This window comes from Vicugna pacos, chromosome 22 (genome assembly GCF_048564905.1).
Source record: "Vicugna pacos chromosome 22, VicPac4, whole genome shotgun sequence".
Classification (NCBI taxonomy): Eukaryota; Metazoa; Chordata; class Mammalia; order Artiodactyla; family Camelidae; genus Vicugna; species Vicugna pacos.
Window position 1 is genome coordinate 14,445,040 of NC_133008.1, and position 24,719 is coordinate 14,469,758.

Sequence of the window (24,719 nt, forward strand, 5' to 3'; positions counted from 1 at the left end):
TATTTCCAAACAAAAAGTAAAACAAAGCATAAGTAATACCAGTCAAGTTCACAGCCCAGCTGGAGGAGGCACTCAGCAAACCCCCTGGCTGTCCCCCTTCTCTCCTGCCCAGCGTGGAGACGGTGAATGACGGGCAGTTTCACAGCGTGGAGCTGGTGATGCTAAACCAGACCCTGAACTTGGTGGTGGACAAAGGAGTCCCCAAGAGCCTGGGAAAGCTCCAGAAGCAGCCGGCAGTGAGCATCAACAGCCCCCTCTACCTTGGAGGTAAAGCCCCATCCCCTCCCACCTCCACTTCCCACCTGCCCTCTGCACTCAGGCACCCACACCCAGGCCCACCGGTGGGGCTCCCTACTCTCATCTCAGCACTCACTGCCAAAGCCAATCAGGGAAGGCTTCCTGGAGGAAGTGACAACCAAGCTACTCCCTAAAGGGCAACTAGTTAGCCAGGTCATAGGGAGGAAAAGAAAGGAGAGAGGGCAGGACTCCTTCGGAGAACTGTAAGTTGTTCAGGGGAGATGGGCAGAGGTGAAGGCGGAATGGTGAGGGAGGAGGTGGAGACAGGGCTATTCAGGCTTCCCTCTGCTCTGCCACCTCCTCAGACCCTGTGAGGCTCAGTTAATGTGTGCAGAGGAACATGTCTGAGGTCATTCAAAGGCCAAAAAGAGGAGGAGCCACCAGTCTGGCAGAGCCTGGGCCTGAAACAGCCTGGGGCCATGTGCAAAAAAAGGCACCAGAGCAGCTTGTTAAAAAGAGTCCCAAGACTTCCCACAAAGGAGCCCAGCTCTGAGGGCTGGACTGGGTCTGGGAATCTGCGTTGTTGTTAACAGCTGGGCCAAGGAAAGTCCCAGAAGGGGCACAGCTCCACTCCCAGTGAAGATCCCCAAGGTTCCGGGGATCGAGGCTGCTCCCCCAAGCCCCTCTTGTCTCCCAAACTCGAGCTTGCCTGCTGTGTTCTCCTGCGGGGCAGCACCAGGGGGCTGCGTAGCCCTGGCGGGGACAGCGGAAGGTGGTGGTGCACCCTCTAACCCCTGCCTAGAGCATGTGGGCCTCCCCTCCTGCAGGCATCCCCACCTCCACGGGCCTCTCGGCCTTGCGCCAGGGCACGGACCGGCCCCTGGGCGGCTTCCACGGCTGCATCCACGAGGTGCGCATCAACAACGAGCTGCAGGACTTCAAGGCCCTCCCGCCGCAGGCCCTGGGCGTCTCTCCGGGCTGCAAGTCCTGCAGCGTGTGCAGGCACGGCCTGTGCCGCGCCGTGGAGAAGGACAGTGTGGTGTGCGAGTGCCACCCAGGCTGGGCCGGCCCGCTGTGCGACCAGGAGGCCCGCGACCCCTGCCTCGGCCACAGGTCAGTGACTCCCCGACGCCCCCCCACCCCGCCCACCAAGTGGGCACTGATGGAAGCCGGAGGGACAGCAGTCAGCCTGCAGACAGGGCCCATGTGAGCGGGGCTGCTCAGGTCAGGAGCTTACACATCCAAACAGCAGGTCCCGCTCAGAGACATCAGTGTGCAAGCGCCCTGCTGGAAAACATCCTCTGTCCAAAGCCGCGGCAGCCCCCTCACTGCCTTGCAGCAAAGTAGGTGGGGCGCCCGCGCGCGTGCACCTTGGCAGCTGGGCACATCTCGTCCCCGACGGGGCTGTCCTCTCAGCAGTGCCCTGTGCAAGCACCACGGGTGTGTAGCCACGCACAGCCGAATCACTTCACGGCTCCGCCATTCACTATTTATGCAGATATTTACTGAGGGCCTCCTGTGTGCCAGGCTTTGTGCTAAATAGGAGATCCAGCTTTCTCAGTGTTTAGAAATCTGAGTCAGTCAAAAATAACACCAGAGCCGTGACTGGTAATTGGCTTGGCTAAACCAGTTGGCAAATGATGTTGTGGATCAGGAGTGAAGGGCGGCTAGAAAGGAGCCGACTTTCCTGGGTAGCTCTGGAGCGTGTGTGACTATAATGAATATGTCTACGATGAATCCTTGCTCTGAATGTCATCCCAGTAGAGAGACTGCTACTTTGCGATTAAGAATACAGGCTTTGGCATCAGTTTCTCCATCTATGAGATGTGGCTAAGACTAGCTACTGCACAGGACCGCAGAGGAGGGAGGTTGTGGAAAATAAGACCAATACCAGGTGTAAAGCACTCACCCCAGTGCCTGCACAGAGCAAGTGTGGTGGTGGTGACAGGACTAATCATGTTATCCATTAAGATGACAGAGCAGTTAAAATGTTTGGCGAAGGCTTAGGTTCCTCCACGCAGTGACTTGCCACTTGGATATGTGGGTTCTGACGCCTGGGTGTAAAAGAGCCACAAGCCAGCCTCGTCAGGCTCACAGCTGGCAGTGGTTGTTGGGTGATGCTCAGCCAGTAGGCTGGCGCAGGGCAGACCATGGGATGGAGAGGGCCTAAGGCCCCACAGCTCTGGGACCCCTGGACAGAGCCTGGGCCTGGCTGGTGTGGACAGAGGAAGAAGCCTCCAGCGGCACTGACTGCCTGGTTCCCCTCTCCTCATCCTCGCCTCTGCCCCCAGCTGCATCCAGGGGAAATGCGTGGCAACCGGGACCTCATACGTGTGCAAGTGTGCCGAGGGCTACGGAGGGGCCTTGTGTGACCACAAGAATGACTCTGCCAACGCCTGCTCAGCCTTCAAGTGTCACCATGGGCAGTGCCACGTCTCAGATCGAGGGGAGCCCTACTGCCTGTGCCAACCTGGCTTTAGTGGGGAGCACTGCGAACAAGGTGGGTCTGCTGTGCGTGTGGGAGGGGACACCTGGGAGGCATGCAGGGGTCAGAGCTGGACTCCATACCCAGGGGGCCGAAGTTCCAGTTCCGGCTGTGCCACTGAGTGGCTGTGCCACCTTCATTAAATCACTTTCTGAGCCTCAGATTCCCTCATCCTGAAAATGAGGGCAACACTACCCCTTCCTGTATCAGTTATCTATTACTGCATAACAAATTAGCTCCAACACAGCAGTTCAAAACCACACTAAACATGTTCTATCCTACACAGGTCCTATAGGTCAGGAACTCAGAAAAGGCTTAGCTAGAGAGTTCTAGGTGGGGTCTCTCGAGAGTGTAAACAGCCAGGACTGCATGAACATCTGGGTTCTTTCTCCTCTCTTCCCCCATCCCTCCCTCCAGCTGCCAGCGTGGCCCTCCGACCAGCACCATTGACCCACCTGGGAGCTTATTAGAAATGCAGACGCTCAGGCCCAGCCTAGACTTTTTGAATCAGAGCCTGCATTTTAACAAGAGCCCTCAGTGAGTCTGACGCACAGAAACATCTCAGCTGTTGTGCTGCAGTCTCCTTCCGGTCCTCCTGCCATTACTGGGTCAACAGAAGACAGTTCCTTGGTCTGATTTAATTTCAAAAGCATCAAATTACATGGCCCCCTTAGTGTATTAATTTGGAGGTAAGCTCAAAAAAAGGACAATTAAATTATATGACAATTGAGATGGCTCTGTCTTACCTTGGAGGTTTCTGTCCTGCAGGGAGACTGAGAAGTCTTCCGCTCTGCCACCAGAACCCCAGGCAGGCCACCTCCTGTCGCCAGAGGACTCTCCCATTTACCCCTTGTTGAAATATCATTCTTAACCAATGTTGTTAAATAATGAATTTTGAAATAATTTCAGATCTAACAGGAAAAGTTACCAGAACAGTAGAAACAGCATCCCTCTTCCCTTCAACCAGAGGCCCAACTGTGACCAAGCTGTCGCGTCTGCACTTTCCCCTCCCCCACACCTATGATCATTAGTCTCTTTCTGATTCTTTTAAAAACCTCTTAATTTTAAAATACTGCATCAGGCTTATTAGCAAAATTCACATTAGCCACCTAAAGCTTTAAAATGCAGAAAGCTGTTTTGCATTCACAATCCCTCTGAGGCTCGTTACAGCCTGTGAAGTAGCAGGAAGGACCACAAAATGTGTTACCATTTTCCAGACAAGGAAACTGAGGCTCAGGGATTACAAGTGATAGGATCCTGGTCCTGGGTCTGGTTCGTTTTCTCTCTCTCTCTCTCTCTCTCTCTCTCTCCCCGCCCCACCCCATGCTCACCCTACTGAGAGTGGTGGGGGGCAAACTGGAGAGCTAGCTCAGTGGTAGAGCGTGTGCCTAGCATGCACGAGGTCCTGGGTTCAAACCCCAGTACCTCCACTAGAAAAATAAGTAAATCTAAAAACAACAAAAAAGTGAGCAAAAAAGTAAAAAAAAAAGCATTGAAGTTCGGCCCATCCCTGTCATACAGGCACACCGGCTCAGTTTTGCCAGACTGCCTAGTTTTCAGAGGAGCCAGAAATCCCAATGTTTAGGTGAAATCTCCTGAGTTTTTTTTTCTTCTTCTTCTTGTATTTAATTTGGTTTTTAAGCATCTATGGAGCAATCAAAATAGCCCAGTCTACCAGCTTGCCACATCTGGTTTGGTCTTTAAGTCCCTTGAAGAAAGGGACCAAGCCTGCTCTTGTCACCCTTATATCCCTAGGGCTTAGTTATAAATCTAGTATGTAGCCGAGCACAGAACAGGCACTTGGGTGGGTGGGCAGGGAGATGGACGGATGAGCGAAGGAATAAGTACATACGGGCTTCGGATCACAAGGGTTGCCGAGCATCCTACCCCAGAAGCGCCAGCCGCCTCCACCACCAACGCCCTGCCCTCACCTTGTCTCCCCTCCGCAGAGAATCCGTGCCTGGGGGAGGTAGTCCGAGAGGTGATCCGCCGCCAGAAGGGGTACGCGTCCTGCGCCACCGCCTCCAAGGTGCCCGTGATGGAATGTCGGGGGGGCTGCGGGCCCCAGTGCTGCCAGCCCACCCGCAGCAAGCGGCGGAAATACGTGTTCCAGTGCACAGACGGCTCCTCGTTCGTGGAAGAGGTGGAGAGACACTTAGAGTGTGGCTGCCGCCCGTGTGCCTGAGGCCTCGCCCCACCGCGGACTCCAGCCTGGTGGGTGGGGACGGCCCCGCGAACCCCCTGGAGATTCCAGGTGAAGAAGCGGGAGCTGGACAGGAAGCAAAAGAAGAAGAGAATATTAAGTATATTGTAAAATAAACAAAAAATAGAACTTATTTTTATTATAGAAAGTGACTATTTTCATCTTTTATTATATAAATATATCACACCGTCTGAGTATATGTACCATATAGTGATTTTTACTGAGTTGTTCGTTTTGTGTTGTGTATTTGTCGTGTTTTTATAAACAGCTGTTAAAAGTTTTAAGAAAAAAGACTAATAAAAATGTTTTAAAACAAAAGGATGAGAATAAAGAAGCGATAGCCTGTCTGAGGAGGAAGGAGGAGGCGTATACGTGTAACAAACACGATCATGGCAGAAACGAAGACCTGCTTACTGAGCTTAGGAAAAGGAGTGAGGAGGAGAGAAAGAAGGAAAATATTTTTCTTTGTTGTTTCTTCTTATTTTTAATAACTTTTTTTTCTTCCCTATAACCACCCAGCTTTTCCATCCAGGTCTCCCATGAAAAGCCACCGAGCACTGCACTGGCCTCAGACTCCTGCTGGGACCCAGAGCGCTTGCTGTCCCATGAGCCCTGGACCCCGGCAGGGTCTGCGCCCCCTGCTGACCCCCTTGTCCATCCTGGCTGCCCTTGATTCCATTACTGGACGATCTGAACTCCGCCCGAGGTTTAATCTGAGCCTGTTTTGCCAAATCTGAAAACAGCAGCTCTTTTCCGGCTCCTCCCCAGGAACACAGGGGTCACGCCGCCGCCTCCTCGGGCCCCAGCACCGGCCCTTCCTCTGGAAGCTCTGAGCCACCGTGCTCCCTGCAGCCAGTCTCGTACCGGAAGGCGGTGTCAGGAGAGCAGGCAGCCAGGGATGCTGGGAATGAGGAAGGTCGGGGGCCAAGCTTGTCCATGGCTACAGTAGACGTCCGACTCTAGAAAGTTCTGGGAGGCTTTTGCCATGGGACCGATGGCCTCTGTCACCTAATCCTCCAGGCCCCCATCATCATGACAAAGACCCCTCCCCATCCACAACACTTTCGGATGCATATCCACACTGCACTTTATTCTATCTGTGCAGCCCCTAGACCAGGGAAAGGTAAAGCAGTACAATCCCATTTCATAGACTGGGAAACTGAGGCCTCTCTCCAGCCCTGTATCTTACCTTAAGCTAAACTCTGATAGCTGGCAGAGCAAGGCTTGGAGCCCACATTCAAAACTCTAGATTCCTTCTCCAGAACAGCATAAACAAAGAGGGTCCAAGCAGTTTAAGTTCATCAGAGAAGTCCTACCAGAAAAAGGAAAGTAGATTATTTTCCCCCCTATTTTCCTGGTCTTATTCTGCCTTGTTCTGCCTCCTTAGTATCTGGAGAGATTCTAGACCGAGGGACTTAGGTACCAGGGAATGTGAACAAGGGCTGCCCATCCAGCCCAGACTCCACTCCGAGAACTGCCAGCCCCCCTGAAGGGCACTTGCCCCTGTCTCTTCCCCACCCTCATCTGTCCCCTTCCAGCCCTGTCAGGCCAGTGCAGATGGCCCTGGGACTCAGCTGCTCACACCAATGCCCTGTCTCACCTCCACCTCTCCCTCCCCCAGAAGCCTCCCCTGCAGAAGCATCTGAGAGGAGAGCGTGGGGCTCAGTGGACCATCCAGCCCTGAGTGTCCCCAGAGGACCCTATGGTAAATCAAGAAGGGGGAAAGAAAGGAAAGGAGGATGGAGGAACATTAGCCAAGTGGCAGATAAGGAAGGAGGGTGAGAAGGAAGGAAGGAAAAGAGGGAGGAAAGGGGGAAAGGAGCGAGAACTGAAGAACAAAAGGAAGCGGAGGATGAAGAGAAGGAGGGATAAGATGGAGGAATTTACTTGTGTATATTGTTTGTAACATACATTATGTCTCAGGTACGTACTGTACCTTATGATGCATTTGTTTCAAATACTAATAGCTAGATTTACTCAGTACTTACTACATTATACATCGGGTACCATTCTAATTTATATATAAAATATATACATATTCATTTAATTCTCAAAACCACCCTGTTGTAAAGACACTGCTAACCCATTTTACAGTTGAGTAAATTGAGGCATGAAGAAGTTAAAGGACTTGCACAAGAGCAGATGCCTAATAAGTCAGAGAGCTGGGACTTGGGCCCAGGCTGTCTGACTCCAGGACTTGCTTCTCGTGGGATGAAAATACATCCCACGTCTAAGGATCCTACAGTCTGAGGCAGAAACAATTGTGGAAATAGACAATTGTTCTATTATATGGAAGTAGTTGTTCAGAGTGAAAAATTTCTAATCTTGGGTCTTCAAGGATGAATAGGAGTTTGCCAGGGCACAGGAAAGGGAGTTGAACTTCCAGAGAGTTCCCTATTAAAACAAAGTGAGCTATCAAAAGACCTGGTTGGTTTGGGGAGCAGTCAGAGGTCTGGGGTGTCAGGATGGTGGATGCACACCGGGGAGCAGGGACCAGTGAGTTAGACATGAAGGCAGGGGTTCGACCACAAAGGACCATGTGTGGCAGGCTAGACCCCAGGTCCCCAGCAGGGTCTGGGGGCGGGGGAATAGCGAAACAAGCTCCGCTTTAGGAAGAGAACTGGTGGCAAAGTAGAGAAAGGCCTGGAAGAAGAGGTAGGGCTCTGCCACCCAACATGGCCTTAGGGCTCCCCTGGATGCTCTGGTTGTGACTAGACAACGCTGGTTCCCAGATGGGTCACAAAGCCTTTGTGGGAGCTCGGAAACTCAGCCCTGGAAGGGGTGTCCCGGGATCTACCCAATGCCCCTCCATCCCCCGGGCCCTGCCAGCCCTCCTCACGCAGGCAGGTGGCCCTGACCCTTGTTCCACCACCAACACTCCTGGCCAGCTCTCCCCACCCAGCACGGGGCCCGCTCAGCCTGCCATCCTGAGCCCCGCCCGGGGTCCCCGACTTCCTGGCAGAGCTCACCAGGCTGACAGCTTCCTCTCAGCCTCCCCAAGGATTCAGAGGCCTCTCTTCACCAATCACCCCCTGGGCCCAACCTTGAATCCAGCCAGTCTGCCAAGATAGCGAGGGTTCTCTCAGTGTGGCTTGGGGGCAATTTTGAGCCTTCCCCTCAATTTCAGAAGCTCTGAATTTAAGCCAAACTCAGGATCATTAAGAAAAGTCCTCCCCAAAATGAAGTTTCTCTAACAAACGGAGATTAAAACTCCCTTATGTGAGCAGCCAAGTTCTAGAAACTGGAAGTCCCACGGGGCAGGAGGAGCTCGGTCGGTTAATTTGCACACTGAATGGTTCAGTGTGGGGTATGGGTATGTGCACACGCGCAGAAGAGGGGGCTTGGGCTGTTTCCCCCTGAGCAGGATTCAGGGGGAAAGGAAGGGAGTGTCCCTTTTTGACTCAACCAAGGGACCCTAAAGGGTTTATGTATTTAAAAGCTCTTTGTAAAGTGTAAACTAAAAACCTTAAATGTACTGTTACTATTACTGTTGTTGTTGCTATTATTGACACGCCAAAAGGCCCACTGGAGAAGATGGCTTTGCCTTTCCAATTTTATAGAAAAGAACCTGAGTCGACACTTGAGAAAGATGACAGAGAAGAGGACAAGGAGGAAAGAGGCAAGGCCAGGAGGGAGGCTGAGTTAAGTCTGCCCTTCACCAGACACAATGCTCTCAGCAGACTGAACCCTTAAACGGAGCAGCCGCCCCCTGCCTTCGCTGGGAGCAGAAGCCCCTAGCGTAAACGCAACTGCCCCTCAAAGACTCACCAGGTCCCAGATAACAGAGTGGGAGGAACCCGAGGGGATCCCCGGTGACTGGGAAAACTGGGAATCAGTGTCTAGACCAGAGACCAAGTTCGAGCACATCATCACCAAGGGCAGGGACAGACCCAGGTAGGTGCCCACCTGGGCCAGTGTTCTTCCCGCAACTCCAGAGGGGGCATCCAGACAGAGGAAAGCCTGAAGCAGACCCTCCAACACCTTCTGGGTGGCCAGCAAAGTACCCTCCCCCTCCCCCCCCCCCCAGCCACCTCCCAGTGCACTCAGGTGGCCGGGAAGCCGGGACACGGTCTGGCCTGTGGGCACTCACCCGTGCTCCCCCGGGCAGGCTTAGCCAAAGGAAACACTTGGGCAAAGCTGATGAGAGATGCCAGCTAGCCAGGGCCAGCAAAGGCAGAACTGGGCATTTGGCAAAGCTTATTTATCTAACTCAAAAATAGTTTCTAAGAGGAAAAATTTTAAGATGTTTTTAAAACAATGTTATAGTGCCACTTCCCCAGTATGGGATAAATAATGTATTTCTTTTTTCCTTAATAGACTGTCATATGCTGATGTCATTAAAATAAATGGATGAGTCACAGGAGAGCAATCAGACGCTCCTGTGAATACTGTAAGCTCAGCCCTGCTCTGTGGTGTGTGTTTTATTTTTACTCCTGACCTCCACACTCCCTGGGGCAAAGATTACTGCATTCATGGGGTTTGAGAAAGTCTGATGTGGAGTAAGTGAAAAAAAAAATTGGTTTCTTGCACCATGATGGTGGAAAATGGATCCAGAGCTCCCCAGAGACGTGGGAGAGAAGACTCAACATGTGGCTTAGAGTCCGCAGGGCACATGGTTTGTATGGTGACAGACTGGGGCCAAGGGTCACAGAGGAGGAAGCCACTCCAGGGCAGAGGACACTTATTAAGACAGGAAGGAAGATTCCTTCTGAGTACTCCAGTGCCTAATTAAATCCCCTCCTTGAGTCATTCTTTCCACAAGCATTTAGTGAACATCTACTATGTGCAGGGACTGGGCACTGAGCACTACAAAGATGACCAAGACAAAGTCCTTGTTCTGCTGCAGTTTAACTTTTAACTGAGTGTCAATCAACAAACAAGGATAACATCAGATAATAATAAAAAAAAAAGTAGAGATGACGTGACAGAACAGCTGGTGGGTACTTTATACAGTGAAGTCAAGGAAAGGCTCACTGAAGAATGAGGACAAGGGGTAGGGTGAAGAAGAACTAGTACGAGGAGGAAGCCTGGCCCCCCACCCCCAGCACTCGCTATCTATCTGTCCTCACATGGTGGCATCTGAGGGCAGTGGGTAGCCCAAGCTGCTTAGGAGGCCAGAAGGGATGATGCGGGCAAGAGAGCACCATGAGTGGACTTGCGAGTGAGGGGAGAGCAGCAGAGGTTACCTCTCCGCTTCCGAGCCCTGGGGCACCCTTAGGAGCCCATGGCCTTTCTGAATGACGAATACCAAGGGTCCGCTACCTCCCGAGGCTGACTGAGGTCACCTTCACTTCCCTGGCAGGTGATCTTTCATCTCCAGTGTGTGAAAAAATCTGAATTGGGGAGGGGGGTAGATTTTGCGCTGACACATACTGTGTCACACAGCCCATGGGTCCCTTCCAGGAGGAGCTGCTGGCCAGAAACCCACAGCCTCCATTTTCCACGCTTAGACCAAGAAGCCCCTCCTCCCAGGCTTAGGACCTATGTGGATCCCTCTCAAATTCCCTTTTGTGTGATTAAAAACTCTCAGGAGGTGCGCATAGAGGGAACACATCTTAACATAATAAAGGTCATATATGAGAAACCCACCGCTAATATCATACTCAATGGTGAAAGGCTGAAAGCATTTCCTCTAAGATCAGGTACAAGACAAGGATGTCCACTCTGACCACTTTTATTCAACATAGTATTGGAAGTCCTAGCCACAGCAGGCAAGAAAAAGAAATACAAGGGATCCAAACTGGAAAGGAAGAAGTAAAACTGTCCCTCTTTGCAGATGACATGATACTATATATAGAACATCCCAAAGATGCCACCAAAAATACAACTGGAGCTCAACAGTGAGTTCAGTCAAGTTGCAGAATAAAGAAGTACAGAAACCTGTTCCCTTTCTATATGTTAACAACAAAGTATCAGAAATAGAAATTAAGCAAACAATCCTATACACTACTGCATCAAAAAGAAGAACATACCTAGGAATAAATCTACCTAAGGAAGTAAAAGACCTGTACTTGGAAAACAGTAAATCAGTGGTGAAAGGAAACTGAAGATGACACAAACATGTGGAAAGATACACCAGGTTCCTGGGCTGGAAGAATATTGTTAAAATGACCGCACGATCCAAGGCTCTACAGATTCAATGCAATCCCTATCAAAACACCAGTGGCACTTTTCACAGAACTAGAACAAATAATTTTTAAATTTGTATGGAGACACAAAGACCCTGAATAGCCAAAACAATCTCAAGAAAGAAAAACAGAGCTGGAGGAATCAAGCGCCCTGGCTTCAGACTATACTACAAAGCTACATTCATCAAAACAGTATGGTGCTGGCAGGAAAACAGACACATAGATCCATGGAACAGGAGAGAGAGCCAAGAAACATGCTGCACACCTGAAACATATGTCAATTATATCTCAATTTAAAAATATAACACAATATTGATATGAAGAAATACGACTAAGAATCCACCTTGCAGACTCCAACACACCAAGTAAATACAGGTGATAAATGCAGACGCCAATATCTGGCAGCAAAAAAAATAAAACCAAGTTTTTATTAACATTTTTTTTAGAATAACAAAAACAATTTTTACTAAAACATAAGATTTACAGAAGTTTCCAGGCAAGCCATACAAAATGGTGACAAGCCTTTTCTTGAAGGGAGCGTTCTACACCTCGCAGCAAAGTTACAATGTTATTAGTGAGGGCTGTGATGTTTAATGTTCCCATTTTGGTTCAAATAATCAAGCTTTTCCATCTATAGGATCTACATAAAGTTAGACTTGGCTAGAGAGCATATTCTAAAGAACTAACTGGTTAGCTGCTTTTAACCAATGCAGTTAGATCACCATAAAAGCAGGGAAATGAGCCCATAAAATTAAAACTTCCTTCCTGCCTCAAAAAAATAAAATAAAGAAAAACACCCACACCCCAGCGGCTAATCCCTTGACAACAACCACCTTCATTCACAGTGCTTTACACTTAATCCATGATGGGGGAAATGAATAAAAGCAGAGAGAGGCCCCTGCTTTTAAACGTTGCACAACAATCCAGATGATCCTTCTAGCCTCTGCTCACGCTTTACAAGTGAATCAGGACAAGACATAAATGTGTATTTAATCACCAAAGGGCTGAAGATGCCTGGGCTTTTATTCTGCAATGTTTCTAAGACGGCGTCCATTCAATGCAAACAAAAAAGGGAGAAATCTTGGCAGAACAGGGAAAGTGATGCACACTTGATGACTGGACTGATTGAAATATTATGCATGGCATATAGCCTAGAGTCCATGCTCTAGCTGTTTCTGTGGCTTCCACTGCTCCATTCTATCACTTGCTAATGGATCATCTGGCACTTAACAAAGCCTGGATCGAGAGCAGAACCATGAGGATCTGCAGTGCTGGGGACCACTTATCTTTCAAAACATCCAAACATATGCTTCCCAACTTGTCTACATTAGGATGGTAACTTTAGCTCATGAAATGTACTTTAGGGGCTGCCACTGGGTATTCTTCGGGAAGCAATGGTTCAGGTTTAAAAGTCCCTCCCTCAAAGGGGGAGTCCTGGGGGCCAGCAATGACCACATGAAAATAATGGCTGGTTCTGCCAGCAGACACCAAGTTTCCCTGACAATCGTGCGTGGCAGCCCAGCCATCGTCTCAGAGCCCTTTAGCAACACACTTGAAAGTCGAAAAATATGAAAACGAATATATGTATGTATATGCATGACTGGGACACTGTGCTGTACACCAGAAACTGATACACTGTAACTGATGGTACTTCAACAGAAAAAAACCAAAAAGTCAACAACTTTCTTCACTTGGACTCAGATGCTGTTTTCACTTGGTTATAAAAATTAAATGTTAAAATGTGGCATAAATGTGTAACTCTTTACCTAAATTGGAGGTGGGCAGAGGGTAGAGAACAGCTGCTAAACCTGCTTTGAGTCCTTGAATAAATAAATTATAATTAATTGAAGCAGGGGAGCATGTAGCTCAAATGGTAGAGCGAGTGCTTAGCATGCACCAGGTCCTGGGTTCAATTCCCAGTAACTCCATTTAAAAAAAAAAAACTAATAATGAATAAACAGACCTAATGATCTCCTGCACACATACAAAAAGATTATATATATATAAAATTAATTGAAGAGGGATTTTCAGGGTGACCTCTTCTCCAGCGACCTTGTTTTAAAAATGATTTCAACGTCCATCTCCTTCGGATGGTGACTGATCAGACATAACAGCAGTGGAATATTTCCTAGTCACAGGTGAAAAGGCGAATTCACAGACCAAGAAGGTGAGAACACTGAGCCGCATCGAGTACATGCTCCTTATCACACATCACACACATGTTAAGACCAAAGCAACGCTGCCAGAAGTTCCTGCTCTCCCCATTTAACTAGTGAGTGAGAAAGACTTGAACAGCACACCTAGGAAACGGCAGAGGGGTGACTGAGAACGAGGCCCTTACCCCTTCCACCACCATGTGATCTGCACAAGCCCCTGGGAAATGTCTCCTACTGGACTCCTTCCCACATACGGGGTGTGCCGTGCAAGATACTGGAACTCCTTGGGATTAACGGAAACTGACACGCTAATTAATCGGAAGACTGAAATCAGGCGTTGCGTAAGCACTGGAGTTAAGCCCGTGCAACTGCCACGGGGAAATACTGGGAACAGCTCTTTTACAGAGTGGCTGCCGCGGACCAGAGTATTGCACATTAATCCCCAACTCTCTCCAAAATTACGCAAGGTTGTTATCTCCATGTTACAGACGAAGTGCCTGCACCTTGGACAAGTAAGGTCATTTACCCAGGGTTCCACAGCGGGTAAACTGCAGAGCTGGGGTTCAAACCTGGGTCTGCTAAGTCTAAAGTTATATGCTTTTCCACCTCCACCATGCTACCCCAACTTTGGCAGCAAGGAGAATGCTCTCTATCCTCCATGGGTAGGAAGAGGGCCTGAACAGGTGTGCAGAGGTAGGAGGAGGTGGTGAGTCCATGGAAGCTGAGACCTGAGTCTCATGGGCAGACCTTAGGTAGGACCACACAGGTGTAGCTGGTGAGGCTGGCCCTTCCCCGTGCCTGTGAGGGTCATCTTCCCTCATATACATCCTCATGGACTCAGCTTTTCAGCTGATGGGGCCACTGCAGTATTATTACCCATATCCTCTACCCACTCCTGCCCTAGAGAGAAAAGCATGTGAACTGGAGTCCTAGGGCTGCCACTGACTTGCTAGGCCACTTGGGTAAATATGTTATCTCTCTGAGCAGCCGCCAAAAATAAAAGGGAAAAGGTTGATAAAATCCACCTGCAGTCCAGGAAAGTTACCTGGTTAAATGATCCTGCATTAACCCAATTTCCAAGGGTAGAGGAACACTTCCCATACACCACCAAGCAATTCTCAGACACCAGCTGGGTGTCCTACAATTTAACTCAGTTCTGACACTGTCTGCTCAGAGAGAGCATCAGATTCCACAGGTTAAAGGTTTAGTCCTTCAGGACAGCTCCCCCATCAATCTCAGAAGCCAGCTGTAAGTCCAGGTTGCTATGTGTACTTCTGATTGATAAGCGATAGATTGGAGGTTCTTATGACCCCCTCTTTGGGTTTAATTAATTTGCTAGAGGGGCTCGCAGAACTCAGAGATACATTTTACTTGCTGGAGTACCAGTTTATTATGAAAAGATGTAACTCAGAACAGCCAGATGGAAGCGAAACACAGCAAGGTATGGGGAAAGGGGGCGGAGCTTCCCAGCTGTCTCCAAGCTCACCAATCAGAAAGCTCTCTGAACCCAGTCTTTTTGGGTTTCTGTAAAGGCTTCATTATAGCAGTGTGACTGATTAAGTCATTGGCCACTGGTGAGTCAACTCAATCTCCAGTCCCAGGTCAAGGGGTAGGACTGAAAGTTCCCACTGGCAACCGGCCCCCATCCTTGGGTGCTTTCCAAAAGTCACCTCATTAACACAACAAAATACACCGTTATGGCTCTTATCACAGGAAATTCCAAGGTTTTTAGGAGATCCGTGCCAGAAACAGGGAAGAAGACCAAATATTTATTATAAATCACAGTATCACACTTGGCAAGAACTTAACCATGAGAAATGATTCTGTGAGTACACTTTGTAAAAACTATAAGCACCACAAAGATACGGATTAATCCCAGAAGCGGTAAGTAATCTGTAGTTCTCTGGGGTTACTGTAACAAAGTACCACAAACTGGCTTTGAGGCGGAACTCCTAGGCAGGGCCGCTGCTCTCTTAGCACCATGTGGTTCCCAGGCCCAGAGCCTCTATCTCACTTTTTGCCTCTAAAGCGGCTTACACCTAGAATTCTATTGGTTCCCTGAGGTCACTTATTTCCTTCATTCCTGATTGGTTATTACTCTCACTTCTGATTGGTTATTAGTCTCGTTCCTGATTGGTTATTAGTCTCGCTCCTGATTGGTTATTACTCTCACTTCTGATTGGCCCATTTGTAGTACTTCATTTGCATGGAGCTCACTCCTGATTGGTCTATTTCTACAAAGCTTGTTCCTGGTTAGTCAACTTCTGTTGTACTTTATTTGCATATGATGTTGCAAAGTATAAAACTGGCAGCTTATAAAAGGCCTGTGTAAACCTACAGACGGGGTTCAGAGGTTGAAGTGTTAACTCCTTTGGGCCCAGTGGTGTAATAAACCTGAGTTCTCCAACTCTCCGAGTGCTGCTTGGTCTGTCGCCCGGGTGTAACACGAAGCCACAACGTTTCAAAACAACAAGTCTATTTTCTCACAGTTCAGGAAACCAGAAATGCAGAATCAATGTATCAGCAAAACTGATTTCTGTTGGAGGCTGTGTGACAAACTCCCCGATCCGCTCTTAGCGTCTGAGGTTTGCTGGCAACTCTTGGCTTGTAGATGTTTCACTCCAGTCTCTGCCTGCGTTATATTCAAGTGACCTGTATCTGTCATTTTCTGTCTAAGGACACTCTCCTTGGATTTAGAACCCATCCTAATCCAGTAAGAACTCATCTCAGTTGTAAAACAAAGAAAGTTGCCACCCATCTAATTCTATCAGGATTAAATTGCAACTCGCTGCAGCTGCCCACCCACAGCATACCCTGTGGGGAATTCAGGATGGAGAGAAACAGGAAGCATTCTGTGCTTTGAATACACAGACCTTTAGAGAGTTAAGATGCGTATCTAGGGAAAAAAATTTCAATGACCCCAGATTCTTGCATCTTCCCAAACACAGAAAGGCATTAAAATCATTAATCTGAGATACCTGTTCTCTGTGATGAGCACAAATCTTTTTATGCTTGAGTACGTGTTTTTCCCACCAAAGAAAAAAAAATTTATATATCCTAGCTCTTCTATTACCTCTTTGGAGTAGTTTCTTAGAACTATCCGAGAGGCGGTCTCCTGGGCTACAGTTCTCAGTAAGGTCCTGAAATTCAAGGCTCTTACATTCTGCAGGTTTTCAGTCAACAGAATCTTTACCTTAATTACACCTGCAAAGACCCCAATTCCAAATAAAGTCACATTCTGGGGTTCTGAATGGACATGAACTCTGGAATCCTATTCAACCCACTACATAATCTAATGCCTTCATGTATAGTTGAGGCTTTTTAAAGGGAAATGACTTACCCAAGGTCAGTTTCGCATGACATCTAATGATGTTAGAGGGAGGAGACACATGGGCACTGTGTGACTTTCAGAGACCACAGACCATACAGCGGTGAACATGTAGTAGAGAATAACCTTTGTTTTGCTGGAGGTTTACAGGGACACCATGACCTAGCCCACGCGAATGGCTGTAAGAACAAAGAAAGCCTGCAGCAAGACGATTACAACAACCAACCACACCCCCTCCCTTATTTTTTTGTATAAAATGAGCCTGTATTTTGACTAGAGCAGGATGGTTCTCCAAGACGTTAGTCTGCCATCCTCTCAGTCTGCCGGCTTTCCAAATAAATTTGCTATTCCTTGCCCCAACACCTCGTCTCCCAATTTACTGGCCTGTCGTGCGACAAGCAGAACAAGTTTGGAGTCACAGACAGATCTACACAGATCAAGATGAATAAGCTCATCCTACGTGAAGAAAAACCCAGAAGTCTGCTTAAAGCAAATTCTGTATTTCCAACCTGTTTTTCTCCCTCCCAGGGAACAGAAGAAGGTGGGCATTTTGCACCACAGAAAAACCACTGAAGCCAGAGAAACTGAAACAGCAGGACCCCGGGGGGGCCCCCCACTTCTTGTTGTAGGAAGTAGGCTTCATTCAGCCTCTTTGACTGAATTCCCTGGGTTCCAAAGGGCAGATTCTAACAGCTGCTAATCAGAGAAGGGAGGGGATGCAGAGAGAAGGGAGAAACAGTCAAGAAACAATAGCACAGCCTTGGGGCAGGCTCCTGGTTCCTCCTCAAGGAACAGACAGCAATCAATACCTTTGAGTTCTCCCAGAAACTGAGCCCCCACCCAGGTGGAGGATGGCAACTTCAGGCTGAGCACAAGATTCCTGCCTGGAGCAACGTCCTGTTATCTCCCCATCAACCAATCAGAAGAAAGTCACACATCCTGCAGCCCTCACCCCAAATTTCATCTATAAATTCTTTTCCCCAAAAAACCATCACAAAGGTTGAGTTTCTCAAGCATGAGCTGCCCTTCCTCCCTGCTTGGCCCTGCAATAAACCTTTCTCTGCTCCGAACTCCAACTTTTCCGTTTGTTTGGCTTCACAGTGCATCAGGCACACGGATTTTGTTAGGTAACAAAACCAGAGAGCCAGCAGTGTGTCACCAGCCAGCTCTTTAACCAAACACACAGAGTTAGAAGCCAACTCCAGGGTCCTCCCCCTACAATCTCCTGCATGTACAGTTTCAAAACCCTACCGGAAAATTAATCAGAGAAGTTCCAGACCTGGCGGGCAAGTTGATCACTCACGTCTCCTCAGCGTTGCCGGCCTCCGGGCCAGGTGTAGCCACTTGGAATTAAGGGGGCAACTTGATCTATAGCTGTTTTCCCACGCTTTTCTGCCTGATTATAAGTACAGCTTTATGAAAATCCAGCCACACCATAGTCTCCATCGGGCTGCATTTTTTTTTTCAAAACTCAACTCTCCTTCACGGGCACAGAGCATTTGTTTCAAGTCAGAAGCCAGGGCAAGCCTGTCTCCCACACGGCGGGGAACAGAAGTCCCAGCCGTGGTCTTTTTTCTTTTTTTTTTTTTCTTTTTTCTTTTTTCTGTAGGATGGCATCTTTATTCCCGTTTCACAGGTAAAGAAAGCAGGTGCAGAAACAGACTCTGGGCAACCCCCTAACAAGTGAGGGGCCAGGGTCAGACAGACTGGCTGGCGGAGGGCCAGCAGCCAATGAAGGCTGGAATTGGAGGTGCTCAGGGCTGGCTGGGTAGAGGGTGGACCTCCAGGGAGGGCAGCGCTGGGAGTGAACGGGAGGCCACCGCCCAGGTGCATTACCCCCATCTTATAGACAGGAGGTCGCTCTGCCCCCATCACAGCTGTCAGGCTGCAGCAGGAACGGCCGCCTCCGCGCCACCGCCTGGAGAGTGGAAGGAGGGGGCTCCCACACTCGGCCTGCGTGCGGTGGGGGCAGCACAGCAGACAGAGCTGCAGGCAGCCCTCCCCACCCAAAGGCCCCATGTTCCTGGCTCTCCTGCCCTGCTGGCCCCTTCACTGACGCTCTACAGAACCAAATCCTGCAAAGGCCGGGCCACGGGACCCTCGGGGACTCTCCACCCAGGGAAGGGTCAGGGCGAGCTCCACCTGCCACTCGCCAGGAGCTTTTAGGGTCTGGGGAGGGGCCCACAACCAGCCGCATCCCCGCTGGCCAGACCCCGCACTCCACCCACCGTCTCAGACCCCAAGCAGCTCCTCTGCTCGCCTGCACCCAGCCCTGGTTCTTAAAACCTCGTGGCCTGAGATAATTAGCCTCCACACCAAATTCAGCTGCTGAGACCTGATCAGAAACTACTGGGTTTTTTTCTTCCTAAACTGATTTAATCCCCACCACCAGGCCCTCTGACCTTCCTTCCTTTCTTTCTCTGGCCTGACTCCTGAAAAAACGGAGTTTGGAAATGCTTAGAGGACTGCTCTGGTGGGCCCCAAAGCTTCAGGGGAAGAGAAGGGTCTGAAAGATACACAAGGGATGAGGAAAGATGCCAGACACCAAAGGTCACATATTGTATGATTCCTTTTATATCAAATGTGCAGACTAGGTTCAGCCACAGAGATAGAAAGCAGACTGGTGGTTGCCAGGGTCTTGGGGGAGAAGGAAAGGGGAGCGACTACTTATTAGTTAAGGAGTTCCTTTGGAGGGTGATGAACATGTTTTGGAACTAGACAGAAGTGACGCGTGCACAACAGTGTGAATGTACTAAAGGACGCGAAAGTGGTTAATTTTATGTTCTGTGAATTTCACCTCAATTTTTAAAAAATTTTAAAAGGGAAAGGGAAAAAAGGAGGGGGAGGGGGGTGAGGGAGGAAGCCCTGCCAAAGAAGTGGAGCTTCCGCAAGAGCCAGCCTCCAGGGCAGGGGGGCCAAGTCTAGGTTAACCCTTCCCTTCCCAGCGCAAAACCTCAGGCTGCATGCCTGGGCATTTTCCCAAGGGGCTTCGGCTGAGAAATTGCACCTCCGCAGCAGCAGGTTGGCCCCCTACAGCTAGAAAGCTCTCCCCTCACGGGTGCTTTTCTCTGATAGATGTTTTTAAAGAGAGAGGCCCTACGTGTTTTAAGGACTTAAAATGAAGTAAAGTGGAATGAAGCACAAAGAGGGGAAAAAATTTTTTTTTAATTTAGGAGTCTCCGCTTACCTATTCAGAAGTGCTAAAAATGTGCATTGCCTTCAGTTGAACTGAATTTCTGTTTCGAGCCCCCATCCTGCTGCACAGCAAAAACTTAACCTTGTTCAGTTCAGCCTCCCTTTCTCCAGGGTCGAACCTACATTCTCTGTGCATGTGGATTCTATGTGAATCTGCGGAAGGTGTCTGTCCCTTGCTGTGCTCGTGGAAAACTGCGTAAAATTGTAAACGTAAAGTACTTAGCGCAGTGCCTAGTAGATAATGGGCTAGCGACCACAGGGTGAGCAGGGGATGGAGAACACATAGACAATGTGGTCCACGCCCCCACCCCACCCCCAAAGCTCTTTCCAACAAGCTAGGCAACCAAGCTCTATGGCAAGGATACAGGATATGCTGAGGGACCAAGACCACAGTCCCAAGCACATCTTTGGTACTAGGTGAATGCGATCACATCTGAGCTACCTGGACTCCCTGGATTAAAATTAGAGGCTGTTACTAAGAGATAGCAGAGGAAGGAAGGCAAAGAACAAATGTTCACCATGGACTCCTAAAGGTGGATCACAGTTTTTCCCTCAAGGAGCTCATGTATGACGAAATAGTTTGGTAGGATACAGAATACAAGGCACTAAACATTATGACAGTGGGATGGACAGGTTACAAAGGGGCAAAAAGGGAGAGGAGAAAGGGGTGATCAGAGAAGCTTTCCTGGGAAAACTAAAATTTGAAATGAATATTCAGGGACAGGTAGGAGTCCACAAACAAAAAAGGGGGAAAGATCTTTCAGGTAAGTGAAGAGACTTGAAGAGCAGGTGGAAAACGAGGCAGCAGAAATAGAAAGAAGCAGATCATACCCTGCCTTGTGAGCCATGCTAAGGAATATGACTTTTTCCGCTAATGAGTAGTTCTCAATGTGTTTTTTCACTAACAGCCATGATAATGTGAAGGAAAAGCCGGGCTGGTCTAACAAGATAACTCACAAGTCTAGGAATGTGAAGGAGAGGCTGGGCTGGTTTAACAAGATAACTCACAAATCTAAGTATCGGAGTACTGATCTGAGTTCTGCTGGACTAACTCGTAAATCTAAGTTAATTAGTGTTGTGTTTGCTGTTCATGTTTTTTTTTGCTAGTCAGCTGGATTTTCAAAGAGATGTATCTGGCTTTGGAATGTTGGTTTGCTGCCTCCCTGCCTCCACTTTTGTGATAATGATGCTGCTAAAGCTGTTCCATGCCTATTGGCCGAATACCCCGAGCTTGTACTTTACCCTATAAAACCTCATGCGCACATCTTGGAGGTGCTCAGAGCTTCGGAGCAGAAGCCCCCCTGAGCCCGCCGGCGTAATACATCTGAGTACTCCAACCCTCCGAGTGGTGCTTGTTTCTTGGCTGGCCTGTCGTTTCCGTAACAATAATAAAATCATTTCACATGGCAATCTGGACCATATGTACATACATATATACATCATATATATATAGATGTAGACATATGTACATATGAATCTCAAATGTAACTACTCTGGGAAACAGTTTGGCAGTTTAAACAGTTGTCATAAGTCTACCCTGTGACCCAGAAATTTTGCTCCTGGTAGCATGGCCCAAAGAAATGAGTGGCTATGAGCACAAAAAGACATGCACAAGAATATTCACAGGAGCTTTGCATAATAGCCAAAAACTAGAACTAGCTTAAATGTCCATCAACAGGAGAATGAAATAACTAAACTGCAGTGTATTCATACAATGGAATACAAAAATGAGAATGGACACACCACAGCTCCATGCAACTTCATGAATGTACCTCAGACATACTACTGAGCTAAAGAAGCCAGACCCCAAAATGGTACATATTCTTTGATTCCATTCAACTCAAGAATGGGCAGAACTAATTGAAGCTAGAGCAGTCAGAATGGTGGTGCCCTGCAAAGAGCAGGGGGAGGGGCGGGGGCGCAGTCTTCACAGGGAAGGGGCAGGACGGAGCTTTCTGGGTACGAGATATGTTTTATATCTCGATCTAGGTGGTGGCTAAAAGAGAGTACACACATATAAACATCCATCAAGCTGCACACTCACAACCTGGCACTTTACTAAATATATGTTATATCTCAATGGAAAGTTGTTAAAAACTATATATGCCAAAACTCTCCTGAACACATGTCAAATATGTGGGGCTCAATAGAGCCTCTCAGAATACATGCTTACATTTATAACAACCTGAAATGGAGGGGATGGTATCTGAAGTTGGGGGGGGGTGTATAGCTCAGTGGTAGAGCATATGCTTAGTATGCATGAGGTCCTGGGTTCCATCCCCAGTGCCTCCAGCAAGGGGACGAAAGAAAAGAAAAGGAAAAAAAGAAAGAAAGCAGGAGTTGGCCAGATCCTGCCTACTTGCCTGCTAAATAAAATAAAACATAACACAACACAACACCAATCTGAAATAAATGTTTTGCAAAACAATACTTACATGTGATTGAGGTTGACATTTAATCTATTCAGTTTTTTTTAATGCTGGTTGTAACTGACTACATTGACTTCATGACACTTTAAAGGTCATAATCCATTATTTGAAAATCACAGTTCTAGACAATAGGGAGCCACTGAAGGTTTTAAGAGGAGTGACATGAACAGTCTAGGGCTTCCCAAAGATCCCTCTGGGGCGGTGTGGAAGATAGATTCAAGGTGCAAGACTGGAGCTGGGAGATCGGGTGAGGAGGCCATCAGGTTTGGGGATGGGCCCTAGAGGAGGGTCTTGGGAAAGCTCATTCTTTCGGACTGTGGGGTTTTGTCTGCGCTCTGCACTGACCTCACCTGCATCGCGCCTCGCCACTGGTGCCCCTTGTGGAGTCGATGGCACCCATCCTACATGTGAATGGCATCCCCACTGGGAGTGGCTGGCGGAGTGGAACCACGCCCACCCCTTCTACCATCACAGCAGCGTTACATGGACATGGGGCAGAAACCTTCCCTCCCTCTCTCTTCCCAACAAGCAGTGGTTGCCCCATCAATACGATTAAAGATGGGGGTCGAGGTAAAAGCTGACATGGGAAGAAAGCAGTATGTGTGTCCCTGCTCTTTCCCAGACCTCACACAAGGCACTTCATGTGTGTTATCTCAGTTCATTCCTACAACATAGATCATATCCATCCCCTTTAGAACAGACATGATCGTCCCCAAGGATGAAGAAAGTGAGGCTTGGAGAGGGGAAGTGACACCCATATCCAAGGTCCTGGAGCTGGTAAGTGATAACACCAGACTTAGAATCCAAATCTGCTGGAAGGAGGTCCAAGCTCTTTCTGAACAAAAGGCCTAATAACGTGAGCGCATCCCATCTTGATCTGAGATGCTGGTGCTAGCCTAATTCACAAAAACATGCTCACACCCACGGGCTCTGTGAAATCTCCCAGGGGGCGTGGACAAACCTCAGCCAAGCAGCCTGCTCTCTGGGTGTCACTGGGATTTCACACTCCCCGTTTGAAATATGGTAACTTATGACTTTTCTCTTATCTTTAATCCTTGTTTCAGCTCAGCCAGGGGTTCTGACTGGAGCAGACCTCACAGCTCCAGGACCCAGCACTGGGCAACTCTGACAGCTTCTCTGTTACCTCATCTCTCTGGCCAGGGAGAGCAGGTGAGGGAACTGCTGATGACAGCAGGAATTTTGGAGGCTCCAGGAGAGGGGAGGTGGGGAAGGGCCATGTCCCTGGGTACCAGGCCCAGGCTGGCCCAACAGCCCTCCCTGCATTTCCTCACAAGTGTCGCAAAATGAGGAGAAGCCACTAAAATCCTTGGCTCTGAGGCACCATCTTTCCTTTTAGTCACTGCCAGAAGCTCTGGAGGCAAACGAGGATTCGGAGCTCTGGGGAGGAGACACTGAGACGAATGAGTGTCTCACAGCAGCTCTCAACACGGCGCCCAGTGAGGATGGACTTCATTTCACACACAAGCACGTGTGTGCACACGTGCACACACATACACACGTCAGCCAACCCAATCACTGCTCTCTCTGTCTGTGCCCTGAGAAGGCAATCCTTGGGGTTCCCTTGCTCCCTGGCTTGCCTGCTCCCAGGCTCCAGCCAACCTCTTGCTTCTGGTTTTAGCTAAGATGGAGGCCGATCTCACTTCTCCTAGCTGACCCCGGCCTGAGGCCACCACGCTCCCTTCTCAGTGAGATGGCCCGCATTCTGCCTATGGGATGTGTATCTCCTAGGCCTTTCTCTTGCCTTTTGAGATGGCCCCCACTCTGTCTATGGAGTGTGTATCTCTCTCAATGAATCTACTTGTACTCGAAAAAAAAAAAAAAGAGCGAGAGAGAGAGAGAAGAGAATGGTCATCTGCTCTCCAGATTGTCCCCTGAATTCCAGTCTCAGTGGTTCTCAGGGAGCCCCTCACTTCACTCAGGGGGAGAAAACACACAGCGCCTCTCAAAGAAATTCCTGCTCTTGGATGGCTCGCCCTCCATCATCTCCCTGCCTCTTTGATCCTCGCCAAGTGGCACAGGGACCAGGCTTTTGATCCCCACTTAGCATGTTCTGCAGAGCTGTGCTGGCACCTCCCTTTAGATATTGAGGGTTATTAACACCTTTTTTCTCAGCTCGGTGGGTACTTATGAGCAAGAATATTAGAAAATTAAGGATGCTGGTGAGGAGGGGCAAGATGAGGTAGGAGATTAAGACACAAACTACTACGTATGAAATAAATAAGCTACAAGGATATACTGTACAGCACAGGGACTACAGCCAGCAATTTTATAATAACTTGAAATAGAGTGTAATCTATGCAAAGTTTGAGTCACTATGTTGTACACCAGAAACGAATATAACATTGTAAATCAACTATACCTCAATAAAAAGAAAAATTACATGTAAAAATAAATTAATTTAAAAAATGCTGCTGTACACCCTCTACCCACCTTCCTCCCTCCATCCCTTCCTTTTTTGTGCATCTGCATACAGTGGATAAATTCCACCCCTACATGCACATGTGCACATGCACACACACCCCTCACACACACACAAA

At 48.6% G+C, this 24,719-nt stretch overlaps 1 protein-coding gene and 1 pseudogene across 2 annotated transcripts in view; one reads left to right on the top strand and one right to left on the bottom strand.

Annotated features, from left to right (window-relative positions):
• SLIT3 (slit guidance ligand 3) overlaps positions 1–5,243 on the top strand; it is a 572,835-nt gene extending 567,592 nt beyond the window's left edge. For both annotated transcript variants that reach the window (XM_031689760.2, XM_072947253.1), the window contains 4 exons: positions 113–267; positions 1,065–1,350; positions 2,529–2,737; positions 4,672–5,243. In XM_031689760.2, coding sequence (XP_031545620.2) covers positions 113–267; positions 1,065–1,350; positions 2,529–2,737; positions 4,672–4,907 — 886 coding nt within the window. In that variant the 3' untranslated portion in view covers positions 4,908–5,243. The remainder of the gene's footprint in view (positions 1–112; positions 268–1,064; positions 1,351–2,528; positions 2,738–4,671) is intronic.
• A 6,864-nt stretch (positions 5,244–12,107) lies between these two features.
• Positions 12,108–12,579, bottom strand: LOC116285106 (ubiquitin-conjugating enzyme E2 N-like; annotated as a pseudogene).
• Positions 12,580–24,719: the final 12,140 nt, after the last annotated feature.